The 13,363-nt window shown below is 47.4% G+C and overlaps 1 protein-coding gene across 2 annotated transcripts in view; it reads right to left on the bottom strand.

The window, feature by feature from the left end:
- RP9 (RP9 pre-mRNA splicing factor) overlaps positions 1 to 13,032 on the bottom strand; it is a 35,862-nt gene extending 22,830 nt beyond the window's left edge. The window contains exon 1 of one of the 2 annotated variants that reach the window (XM_027863888.1): positions 12,886 to 13,032. In XM_027863888.1, the coding sequence (XP_027719689.1) occupies positions 12,886 to 13,007 (122 nt within the window). In that variant the 5' untranslated portion in view covers positions 13,008 to 13,032. Of the gene's footprint in view, positions 1 to 2,478; positions 2,602 to 12,885 lie in introns of those variants that run through there. The other variant, XM_027863889.1, reaches the window with a different exon arrangement.
- Positions 13,033 to 13,363: the final 331 nt, after the last annotated feature.

Raw genomic sequence — 13,363 nt, forward strand, 5'->3', positions numbered from 1 at the left:
AAAGAGAAGAGGGCCAGGACAGAGGCCTGGGTGGCACCCACAAGACAGTGGGCATGACATGGATGACATACCAGCAAAAGCAACTGAGGGGTGGCTGGATGGATAGGAAGATAACCAGGAGAAAATACTGTCATGGAAACCTAAAGAGGGAGGGGACAACATCTAGAAGGAGAAGGGGGTCAGCAGTGTCAAACGCTGCTGAGGTCAAGAAGAAAGAGGAATGTAAAAAGGCTTCTAGAGTTGGCCACTAAGAGAACACTGCTGACTTTGGAAAGGGGTGAGTGATGAGGCCAGAAGCCGTAGTGCAGAGGATCTCAAAGAAAGGAGCGAGATGGGATGGTAGCTATTGTGGAAGGCAGGGTCAAGCAATGGTTTTCAAAGTGTGAAACTTACATTTATTCCTATTAAATCTCATTTTGTTAGACTCAACTCAGTGTTGTCCAGCAAGATAGTTTTGAATCCTGACTCCATCATGCAGTGAGTTAGCTATCCCTCTGGTCCATCCATAAACTTGAACAACATGCGATCTGTGCATTTATCCAAATCACTGAGAAAAATGTTCAGTTAACACAGATACAAGCCCAGCTGCCTAAAGGCACATCTTCTAAGCTGAAACTGAACTGTCAGTGACTCCTCTTTGGGGATTTTCAAGTGAGGACTTCGAAAATGTTAATGTTTTCTGTTCTTTAAATCACTTACTTCATAAAAGTATTTTAAAACATTTCATTTTTATTATGAACTTAATCACCAACAAACATTTCCATATGTAAAAAAAGAAGAGCTTCTGTTATATACACTTGTTTTTAAAAGTAAAACTTAACAAGATAGCAAAAAAGGTCCCCTTCTGAAGGTTTTTCTTCTCTGTATTTTTTTAACATCGCATTGATGTACTTTTCTTAATTTGGGGGGAGTATCTTTATCACTTCTTCCCATAAAAACTATCCCTTGTGGCAAATAAAAATTGTAAAGAAAAGCAAATCAATATATTTGTTATGCCTGAAGATCAGTGTCTCATCCTGCACTGCCCTCTGCTAAGAGGTAGGAAGCAGGGTTCATCATGAGGCCTCTGGAGTTCTGATTAGTCACTGCGCTGATCACAGTTGGGAAGTCTTTCAGAATTCCTTTCCTTTACATTATTTTGGTCAATATGTAAATTCTGGTTCTGCTCACCTCACTCTGCTTCAGTGCATTCAAATCTTTGGCAAGAGTATCAAGAATACCAGAGGACGGCAAAGAATTGGAAATTGAGAGGATGCCCATCAACTGGGGGATGGCTGAGCAAGTTGTGGTATATGAATGTAATGGAATACTATTGTGCTATAAGAAATATAACAAAATATAACAAAATAATATAAATATAATATATAATAATAAATATAAAATAATATAAAGAAATATAACAAAAATAAAACAGGCAGACTTCAGAAAAACCTGGAAAGACTTGTATGGTCTGATGCTGAGTGAAGTGAGCAGAACCAAGAGAATGTTGTACACAATAACAGCCACGTTGTGTGATGACTAATATTGACAGACTTAGCCCTTCTCAGCAATGCAAGGATCTATGATATCTCCAAAGGCCTCATGATGGAAAATGCTATTCACATCCAAAGAAAGAACTATGGAGTCTGAATGCAGATCGAAGCATACTATTTGCTATTTTTTTTTCTTCTGTTGAGTTTTGTTTCCTCTTTCTGGTGGTTCCTCCTATTGGTTCTAATTCTTACTTACAACATCACTAATGTGAAAATATGTTTAATAGGAATGTATATGTATAGCCTATATCAGATTGTGCACTGTCTTGGGGAGGGTAGTGGGGAGGAAGGGGGAGAAAAATTTTAAACTCAAAAGCATATGGAAGTGATTGCTGATAAATAAAAATAAATTAATAAAAAAAATGAAACAAACCAAAAAAAGAATACCAGAGGAGGATCATCATGAAGATTTTTGGACTTAGCGGAACTTGGTTTCTAACATCGTTTACTCTGACATCCCAGTTCCAGGCTTCTGCTCATCTTTTACATTACTTTCCTTTACAGGCAGCAAGGGGCTGGGATGGATGTTTTCTTCCGCCTACTCTGTGTGAATCCTTTGGGCTGAAAACGGAGTACAGGATAAAGGTTCCATACTGAATATTTTACTCCATTACTGCTTATTGGCCCAGCTGCAGCAAAAGTAATGAAGCTCATAGGGAAATGTGAATATTCTTCCTTGGAAATAATTAGTTCTGTTTTTTTAGTAGCTAGGTGGCGCAGTAGATAGAGCACTAAGCCTGGAGTCAGGAAGACCTGAGTTCAAACACAGCCCCAGATGCAGGCTGTGTGACCCTGAACAAGTTCTGTTTGCCTCATCTGTAAAATACGCTGGAGAAGGAAATGGCAAACCACTCCAGTGTCTTTGCCAAGAAAACCCCAAATGGGTCACAAAGAGTCAGACGCGACTGAAATAATTGAACAACAACAATAAATTATATTAACATGCCTTGGGAGCATCTTGCACTTCTGACACAAAAGCCCATCATGAATCTGGGGAATTCTGAGATTCCCCCGAGATTGCTTAGATGCTAGTGCGTTCCACTTCAGGGCAAGCACTTCTTCCCGGATTCATAGGATGCAAAGGTTTTCAAACCACAAAGACAGATGAGGTATCACATGCCACCTCCTTATACCGCCACAGATTATGTGATGAGAAAGATGGACAAATAACATATTCTTCAAACTTCTCAAACCCTAGAACCTCAAAAATTAAAAAAAAAAGAAATTATGTGCCAAATTTAGAGTAATTTTGACTGAAGCCACAAGAAAAGCAGCTCAAATCCTCATGAATTAATAGTTGAGAAAACTTAGAACATACATCTCCCCTCCCAACAACTCTGCCTGCCTGCCGCATTGAGCACAAGCAAAGTGCACCTGTGGTGATGCCCCGCGGCAGTGATTTTAGCCACTCGGAGAACAGGGCCGTGACTTCATGAGGAGTGGTGCAAGCCAGAGCAGAATGAGCCAGGCCAGGCCTCTGCTCACCTCACTCAGGGTCTGCATCTGGGAGCAGCAAACCCCTGTATCATCTAACACACGGAGACTGAGGCTGCCCAGGAACTCTGCCTGGGAGTGGGGTGGGGGGTGAGTATCCATGGAGCAGTAGAAGTGATAAGAGTCAGAAAGGAAAGTGTGAGGCAATACAAGAGAAGAGCGGAAAGCCCCAAAGATGGAGAGAAAATGTCTGACGAAAAACCCTAGTTCGTAAGCAAAGAAAGAGAATCAGAAAAATAGAAGGATTGATAAAACTTCAAAGAGAAATTAAAGTACTCCGGGCAAGCATTATAATAGGAAGGAAAACGAAACTAGTACTATTCAGTAAAAGAGAGAATCCCACAGATTCCCCAGAGAGAACACAACAACAGAACCTCCAGGATGGTTCAAAAGAGAAATACGCTCGTTGGAGGGGCAGCAATCAGGGTTAAGGGACTCGCCCAAGGCTGCACAGTTAATAAGTGTCTGATTTGAACTCACGTCCTCCTGACTCCAGGGCCAACACTCTCTCCACAACCTAGATGCGACCTAGCTGCCCCCAAAATACACTCTTAGAAGAACAAATTAGGAATGAATTTAGGTTATTAAAAAAAAAATACTGTCAATGCAGAATTAAGCAATACAAACAACAAAGTATGAAAACTGTATGAACAATGGAGAGTTATTCCCCCAAATTAGAAGCTCTGAGAGATGGAATAGATTTGGAACACAGACTTTGAGGGAGAAAACTTTGGTAGGAGAGAAGCGAAAGGCCACCATATTAAAAGGACACATGAATCCTGTACAAGCCAAAGCATCTGACATCGAAGACAGGATGTGCAGAGAGAACTTAGGCATTGCACGTCAGAGAAGATTCAAGAGCGCGATGCAGGACATGATACAAGAAAGCCGGCCAGAACTCCTGAACACACACAAAAAGGGCACTGATCAAGAGACTCTACAAATTGCCATTAAAAAAAAAGAAAAAAAAAACATGCTTCAGACTCCAAGTCCTGTGGTGATAAGTGTCACATTGCCAACAACAAAAGTAATAGCAATGCTGCAGAAGCCAGGAGGAAGGCCTTCAGCTATGAAGGAAAAGACAATTGGGATAGGAGAGAATTATCCATGTTTATAAGAAGCCAAAAAAGAGGGTTGAGAAGCATATTCTCAAAAGAAACTGAGCTCAGACTACCATCCAAATAGAAATGAAACTCAGACATTTAGCAGCAGAGAGGGGAAAAGTCAGCAAGTGACTGAGGAGAGCAAGAACCAGGCCGAGTCTTTCTCTTGGCTTATTTTGCCAGGGATTGTGAAGAAACTGTAGCTGGGATTTAAAGAGTGACTATAGATGCAGGATCTCCTGAAGGGAGTCAGGATTCCATAAATGCAAGAAGAAAGGAATACAAGAAGAGCTCTAAGGTCAATCAGCAAGCATTAAGTGCTTACTGTGTGCCAGCAGGCATCGTGTCAGGCACTGGCCAAACAAAGACAAACAGGAAACCATCCCTGCACTCTAATAGGAGAGACAGCACATATACCTGAGTATACACAAGCTATGTGTGAAATGATTACAAGGCTTTAGAAGAGCATCCTCCCTCTTTGGAAGGAGGTGCCCCAGCAGTCTGGGGGAAGAGGGTCAGGAAAGGCTGGGCGACCCCAGGAAGGCGGCAATAGAAAGACCTGGAGGTGGGAGATGGAGCATTCCACGTGAGAAGTAGCCAATGGGCTGATGTAGCTAGAATGCAGGATGCAAAGGGGGACTGAAGGGAAAAGGAGGTACACACTGGAAAAGCAAGAAGAGCTGGGCCAGGTTGGGAAAGCTGGAGATACCTACCAGAGACGTTTCTACCTGATGCACTCAGACGAGCCAGAACATTGGTGCTCCCATCACCACTTATAGATCTCAATCGACCATCTTTGCTCAGTAACCTCTCCTGCTTCAAGGGTCATTCAATCCAGATTTATCACCCAATCAGGCTTGTGTAGCTAAGTGGCCCTCAGGACACTCTCCTTCCTTCTTCAAAGAGTTCAGTGCTTGGCTCATTGGCTTTCTCCCTATCCCAACTCCTACCCTGACAGCAGGGGGCTTGAAGATTTTTAACTTCAGAGTTCCACAATCTATGCAGTTCTCATCACCTCCTCTTTTACTCCACCTCTGCTACAAAGAGATGAACATACGTGATTTTGCCATCGCCCAAGCTATCTCACTTCCAAGTTCGTACACTGAATTCCTTTATCTGATCATAATCTTTTATCTTCCATCTTTCTCTCTACCTCATGTCACTCCCACCGTGACTTCCAATCCCTTCACTCCAGTTCTTTTTTCCCTTGGTCATCAGCCTTGTACTGTCTATATCCCCCCTTTTCCTTGGCTGCTTCTGTTCTACCTGCCTATGTCTCTCCCATTCTTAAAAAAAAAAAAAAAACTCAGGGGGAGGGGCAGAGCCAAGATGGCAGAGTAAAAGCAGTGACTTGCTTGAGCTCTCCCCCAAACCCCTCCAAATACGTATAAAAAATGGCTCTAAACAAATTCTAAAGCAGCAGAACCCACAAAAAAGACAGAGTGAAACAAATTTCCAGTCCAAGACAACCTGGATGGTTGATCAGAAAGGTATATTGCGCCAGGCAGGGAGAGGAGCACAGTTCAGCATGGGCATGCAGGCCACAGAGAACCTGGAGCAGGCCTCAGAGGATTGAATCACAGGCAGCTGTGGTGGTTTACAGACTTCTCAACCCACAAACACCCAAGACAACTTAGAAGGTCAGTGGGAAAAGTCTGTGACTGCAGTGGTGAGAGAGGAGGGCAGGATCCCAGCCCCATTCCTTGGGGCGGCAGCTGCCTCCTGAGCTTCCGGCCCACAGACTGAGGGGGAATAGAGTGGCTAATCAGATGGGCACTGTGGGGATCTCTCTGCTGGTGCAGGATTCTCTTGCTTTGCCTGTGCTTGGATCTGGGTCACAGTTCTGGGGGGCGCTCCTGGGGTGAGGAGAAACGCTGGCGTGGTAGAGCTTGTAGCAGCTGTGGAGAGGAAATCCTCCTCACAGTTCCAAGACAGAAAAGAGTGCTTGTGGTGACTCAAGAGACCAGAGCCTAGGCCAGGAAAGGAGTGAACACCTCTCCCTTGATCATAGCACTTTGGAAGAACTGAAAATTTACAGGTCCCTAGAAGTATCTCTGAAAACAGCTGCACAAAACCCCTGAAGCTTGGGACAGTACATTCTCCACATTGGAAGCAGACCCCTACCTTAACGAAGGGTTTATAACTCAAGTAAGTGGTGGAGATCATGAGCAAGCAGCGCAAAAAGAGTCAGACTATATTATCTTACTTTGATGACAAAGAAGATCAAAATATACAACCAGAAGAAGACAACAAAGTCAAAGCTCCTACATCCAAAGCCTCCAAGAAAAATATGAATTGGTGCCAGGCAATGGAAGGGCTCAAAAAGGATTTTGAGAAGCAAGTAAGAGAAGTAGAGGAAAGAGAGTGATGCTAAAGGAGACCAAAAAAAAAAATAACACCTTAAAAAAATAGCCTAACCAAATGGCAAAAGAGGTCCAAAAAGCCAATGAGGAGAAGAATGCCCAAAAAGCAAAATTGGCCAAATGGAAAAGGAAGTTCAAAAGCTTACTGAAGAAAATACTTCCTTAAAAATTAGAATGGAGAAATTGGAAACTAGGGACAATTTGAGAAATCAAGGTACTGTAACACTAAAAGGAATGAAAAAATAGAAGAGAATGTGAAATATCTCATTGGAAGAACAACTGACCTGGAAAATAGATCCAGGAGAGAGAACTTAAAAATAATTGGACTGTCTGAAAGCCATGATCAAAAAAAGAGCCTAGACATCATCTTTTAAGAAATTATCAAGGAAAACTGCCCTGATATTTTAGAACCAGAGGGCAAAATAAAAATGGAAAGAATCCACCGATCATCCCCTGAAAGAGATCCCCAAAGGGAAACTCCTAGGAATGTTGCAGCCAAATTCCAGAATTCCCAGGTCAAGATGAAGATATTGCAAGCAGCCAGAAGGAAACAATTCAAGTACTGTGGAAACACAATCAGGATAACACAAGATTTAGCAGCTTCTACACTAAGGGTCTGGAGGGCATGGAGTATGATAATTCCTCAGGGCAAAGGAGTTAGGACTACAACCAAAAATCACCTACCCAGCGAAACTGAGTATAATCCTTCAGGGTAAAAAATGGTCATTCAATGAAATAGGGGACTTTCAAGCATTCCTGTGGAAAAGACCAGAGCTGAATATAAAATTTGACCTTCAAATACAAGACTCAAGTGAAACATGGAAGAGGTAAACAGGGAAGAGAAATCATTAGAGACTTATTAAGGTTGAACTGTTTACATTCCTGCAGGGAAAGATGATGTTTGTAACTCATGAGTCCTTTTTCAGTATTGATGGGGTGCTTGGGTGCTTGTGCTTGTACCCCAATTTTATCCCTAGCCTCAGAAACACTGTCTCTGACAACCACTCCCCAGCCCAAGGATACTGTTCGTAGCAATTATTCATGCATGGACCCCAGCACGGCGCTTATCTCTCTCCCTGGTGCAGCTACACAAAGCGGGGTGAGACAGTCCTGCGCTGCTCAGGCCCCAGCCCTCAGATCATGTCTCTTGAAGCCTCCCAGTTTCTTAGTAAGTTCCTGTCTTGTGAGAAAGCTTTCCCTTGTTGCAGAGCATAGTCTCATCAAGACAGAGGGAGAGGGGTGCCTTGCCCAGCCCAGGGAGTTTTGTCCTTGGCCGGCCCAAGGACTCTTCCTCCTGCCAGACTCCCAAGATCCATACCTCTGTCATCTCCCTCCCTGTCTGGTATACTCCCTGTACTTTCCCATCCATAGCTCCCAAAGACACCTGCACCTTTGCACCTTTAGATTACCTCATCAGTGTCCCTGGCATTCCTTTCCCTGCCCTTTTCCATAAAAACCCTAGCTCTATCCTCAGTCTCTCGCAGGTTCCTTAAGAATCCTTGCTTGCTGAAAAGCGTAACACTAAATCTTTGCCACCTGGACTTAAAGAATGCTTGAGTCTGTGAATTCATTCTAGACAACCCTGTCCTGTACGCCTGTCTTTGAGGGGTTTCAACCTCTCAGATCGCAACAGTGTTAGGGTAGTGGGAGGGAAAAAAGTATATGTATGTATAGATAGAGAGATAGAGGGCACAGGGTGAGTTGAAGATGAAGGGGTGATATCTGGAAAATAAAATTAAGGGGTGAGAGGATTATACAAGGAGAAGGAGAAAAGGAGAAGTAGAATGAGGTAAAATATCTCACATGAAACAGACAAGAAAAGGCTTTTACAGTGGAGGGGAAATGGGGGAAGGTGAGAGGGAATGAATGAATCTCATTCTCATAGGATTTGGTTTAAGGAGGGAATAACATACATAATGTGGTATGGAAATCTATCTTACTCTACAGGAAAATAAGGGGGGAAGGGGACAAGAGCAGGGGGTTGATAGAGGGGAGGGCAGATTAGGGGAGGGGATAATCAGAAGCAAACACTTCTGAGGAGGGACAGGGTCAAAAGAGAGAGTAAAATAAATGGGGGGTAGGATAGGATGAAGGGAAATATACTTAGTTTTTCACAACAGGACTACTGTGGAAGTGTTTTGCATGACTGCACATCTATAACCCGTACTGAGATGCGTGCCTTTTCAATGACGGTGGGTGAGGAGGGAGGAAGGGAGAAAATTTGTAACCCAAAGCTTTAAAAACACATGTTAAAAATTAAAAAAAAAAAATTAAAGAGGATGGAGGAAAAAAAAATCTCAATTGATCCATCCCTCCCTGCTAGCTATTATCCCAAGTGTGGCTAAACTCCTTGAGATAGACATTTATAAAATCGGGCCTGGGCCTCTGCTTCTTTCCTGTCCTTTTTTAAACTCCTTACAATCTGGCTTTTGATCTCAGCAGCCAAGGTAATCTGCTCAATGAGTGCTTAATTGCCAGATTTAATGGTCTTTTCTCAATCCTCATCCTTCTTGACTTATTTCAGACTGTCCCTCATCCTCTTTGCCTTGACACTCACTCTTTTCTCTCTAGATTTTGAAGACAACCGTTCACTGTTCTGCGACTTTTAGGCCTCTCCTCAGCCTCCTTTGCTAAGTGTGGCCCTGTTCTCCTCTCCCTCTACTCTTTCACTTGTTCTCATAAGTTCCCATGGATTCAATTATCATCTCTATGCTAATGATTCTCCTAACTACTCATCTAGCTCTAACCTTTCTGCTGACTTCCAGTCTCAAACTGGATGTAGAGGAAACACCTGAAACTCAGCATGTCCAAAACTAAACTTAGTATGTTTCCCCCCAAACTTTGCCTTTTTCCTGACTTCCCTATAACTCTTGAGGGTAACACCTCCCAGTCCCCCAGGCTCATCCCCCCTTCCTGATCTGTGGCCAGGGCTTGTTGATGTTACCTTTGACACATCTCTCACATCTGCCCACACTCTGAGCCTGGTGCAGGCCCATATCACTCCATGCCTGGACCACTGTGATGGCTGCTGGTGGATCGGCCCGCCACGTGGCTCTCCCCATTCCACTCCATCTTCCACTCAGATCAAAATGACCTACCTAAAGCCTAGGGGCCGCTAGGTGGTGCCATAGTGCACCTGGCCCAGAGTCAGGAAGACTCATCTTCCTGAGTTCCAATCTGGCCTCCCTCAGTAGCTGTGTGAGCCTGGGCGAGTCACTTAATCCCTGTTTGTCTCAGTTTCCTCATCTGTAAAATGAGCTGGAGAAGGAAATGGCAAACCACTCCATATTCTCTGCCAAGAGAACCCCAAATGGGGCCATGAAGAGTTGGACACGACTAAAAAACAACTGAATAATAAAAAGTGCAGGTCTGACCATACTGTCACTTTCCCTGACTCCCCATTCAGTAAACTCCAGTGGTTCCCTATCTCCTCCAGGATCAAATATACAACCCTGTTTGGCTTTTCAGGCCCTTCCTACCCCGGCTCCCTCCTCGCACCTTGTCAGTCTTCTTACATTTTACTCCCCCCTCACTTGGGAGTGATCCCCTCGCTGCTCTTCTGCCAATCTGCAACCACAACACTGCTGACAAGCTCAGCTCTATTTTCTTATATAATCTCAACGGGGCTCTCACCACAACATTCCTTTTATATCCCTCTAATTGATTCTCTATCCCACCCATTATAGTGGCTGTTGCAAACCTCCCCTTATCCTCCCAGCTGAGGACTTCACTTCACAGTGAGCTGAAAAATATAACTGAGGCATACCCTGAAACCTCCCTCCTCTTACGTCTTGCAGATGTCTTCTCCCACTATCTCCTCATTTACCCCTGCCTCACATGATGAAGTGGCCCTTCTCCTTGCCAAGGCAAACCCCTTTCCATAGACTTTCAACCCCATTCCGTCCCATCTTCCACAGAAGATCATCCATCATCCCTACTCTTCTCACCAATCTTCAGTCCTTTCCTGCTGCCGGCAATCACCCCGTGTCTCCCCCTTCCTTTCCGGATTTCACCGTCCCTGCGAGCCATCACCCTCTATTTCTCGTGCCCTTCCTGGCTAAACTTAAGGACAAAAGCCATCTGCCCTGAGAGCTTCCACTTCCTGTCCTCTCTCACTCTTCTAAACTCTTTGCAGTCTGGCTTCCAACTCTGCGCTTCAGCTGAAACCTCTGTCTTCAGGTTTACTCACCTTTTTACAAGCGGCCTCTCCACTACCTTTGGCACCTCTGTCCCCGTCTTCTGGACAGTCCCTCCTCTCTAATCTCTCCGGGCTCTCTTCCTGCCTGCCCAACTATTCCTCCTCAGCACCCTTGGCTAGTCCTTCATTGTGTCATGCCCACTAAATGTGGACAGCTCTCAAAACTCTGGCCAGGGCCCCTTTTCACTTTATTCTAGTGTACTAGGTCATCTCGTCAGCTCCCGTGGGTTCAGTGCAGATAATTTCTACATCCAGCCCAAATCTCCCTTCTGAACTCCAGTATTGGATAACCAGCTGCCTTTTGGACACACCTACCTGGGTGTCCCGTAGGCATCTCAAACTCAACATGTTCAAAACAGAACTCGTCTCTCCCCGAAAATCCTCCCTTCTTGCAAACTTTCCTGTTCCTGCTCAGGCTACCACCATCCTCCCACAGTCAACCGAGCCTGCAACCTTGTGTCATCCTCAATGCCTTATTCTCAGTCACACCACAAAGATGTTACCAAACATTACTGTTCTGTTCCCTCCCCTCACAACATCTCCCATATCCATGCCCTTTTTCTCTACATCCCTCTTGGGCCGTCTCATACCCAAGTGTCCCCCAGCCCCTGGGGCCTCTCTGCCGCTTCCCCAAGAAGGGTCCCCCCCCCCCCCCCCCCCCCGGGCCTGCCTTCTGGAGGGGCCTCTCCGAAGCCAGCTTTCTCCCCTTCCAGACTTCAGAGACCAACACTCTCCTCCTTCTCTTCAGCTCCCTTTTGGGTGCAGTTTCCCCACTAGAATGTAAGCGCCCTAAGGGCTAATTGCTTCAGCTGTACCTATATGCCCAGGGCTTGGCACAGTTTGAGTTATATTTATACAGGTTCCTCTTCTCCCACTCTTACAATCGAGGTCCTAGCCCAGCCTCTCATCCCCTCTTAAAGGAAATACTGCAAACCTTTCTAGCTGGTCTCCCTGTCTCAGGGCTCTCTGGTCCACCCTCCACTCCGCTGCCAAGTGATCTCAAAGTCCTGCTCAGTAAACTCCAGCAGCTCCTATGAAAGCACCTGTATACCCAGGCTCCTTCCCACCTTTCCAGTCCTCTGACATGGTCCTCCTCTCTGTGTACTCCACAACCCGGCTCTGGGCTCCCTCAGACACTAGCTTTCCCCCATGCCTAAGGCCCTCCCTCTTCACCCGTGCCTCCCGGCTTCCTTCAAGGCTCAGCTCACCCCACCATCGGCAAGGAGGCCTCTCCTGGATACCCTCTCCCCTCCCCCCTTCCACAGTGCCCTCAGTCTGAGATCCGAGTGTGTGTGTCTACTGAGTCTACACGGCTGTGTGCATGGTGTCTCCTTCCTTGGAATGGGAGCTCCTCGGAGGCAGGGACCGTGGTTTTGCCTTTCTTGGGTCCCAGCACTTGGCACAGTACCCGCTGCACAGCAAAGCGCTTCACGCATGTTGCTCGCTGACTGATGAGAGCGGGGAAGGTGAGGGCTGCTGGTGACATGATCAGACCAGCTTATTTTTGTTTTAAAAAGAAAATAAAAGAAATGAGTGTTGGCTGCAGCAGACACATGGGAAAGGGAGGGCCAGGGAGAATGAGTAACTCAGGAAGAGCAGCACTGGGGAGGCTGGGTTTGAGAGACCAGAAAATGACAGCTGGGCAGTCTTCGACTGACTATCAGAGGGCTTCATGCCCAGAGAAAGAGGAGGGCGTTTGCCAGAAAGTGCAACAGAAAAGCAGAGCCGTGCGGCTCCTCAAAAAGCTCCGTGGTGGCGGAGGTCCGTGCTGGCTAGTTCCGGGGCTCCGTGGCTCGGCCGAGCCTCACCTTTCCCCTCCGGCCTCCCCTAACAAAGGATGGCCTTTTCAAAAGCGGCCTCTGGGGGCGGGCCCAGGGAGGCGGGAGAAGAACAGCCAAGGAGAGGAGTGGTCCACGGTGTGAGCGCGTGTGGCCCTCAGTTTCCCCCTCGTGCCACAATACCAGCCACAGAGACGTCTCCGCGGCCCCCCGCCCCCTTCCCGGCCCGCCTCCGTACGTCCGAGACCGCCGGCCTGCCCAGTGGGGGGGAGGGGAGGAAGCCAGCAGCGCGCGCCCCGCCCCCCCCCTCCCCCCTCCGTCCTTCGTGGCAGCGCGGCCTGCCTGGTGGGGGAGGGGAGGAGGCCAGCAGCGCGCGCCGCGCCGCGCCCCGCCCCCCCCGGGCGGCCCGTCACTCACAAGGACTCGAGGTGCTGCAGCTGCTGCCGCTGCTGCGCGTCCCGCCGGCGCCGCTTCTGCTCCTGGCGCCGCTGCTGCTCCAGCTCGGCCGGCTCGCGGGCCCGCTTGGGGGGCGGAGGCATGGCCGGGCCGGGCCGGGCCGGGGCTCCCCGCCGCGGCCGAGGGGATGGGGGGAGGAAGAGGAGGAGGAGGAAGAAGGCGCCCTCACTTCCTCCGGCCGCCCCGCCCGGGCCCCGCCCCGTCGGCCTCTCGGCCCCGCCCGGCTCCCGCCCCCCACCCCCACCTCCACCCGCGGGTCTTAGGGCTCGGGGCCTTTCCTGCCTGGCACGTGGGGCTCGAGGCCACTGAAGGCCTGTGTTCTGGGGGCCTGAGAAGTGCCCCGGGGAAAGAGCCCCCCTCGGGACCCTGCCCTCTGAGGGACACAGGGGCTTCCCTTCCTTTGGGTCGGGGGCCCAGTCTCAAAACCTCGTTCTAATGC

This window comes from Vombatus ursinus, unplaced genomic scaffold, assembly GCF_900497805.2.
Source record: "Vombatus ursinus unplaced genomic scaffold, bare-nosed wombat genome assembly UNPS02014773.1, whole genome shotgun sequence".
In the NCBI taxonomy this organism is placed as follows: Eukaryota; Metazoa; Chordata; class Mammalia; order Diprotodontia; family Vombatidae; genus Vombatus; species Vombatus ursinus.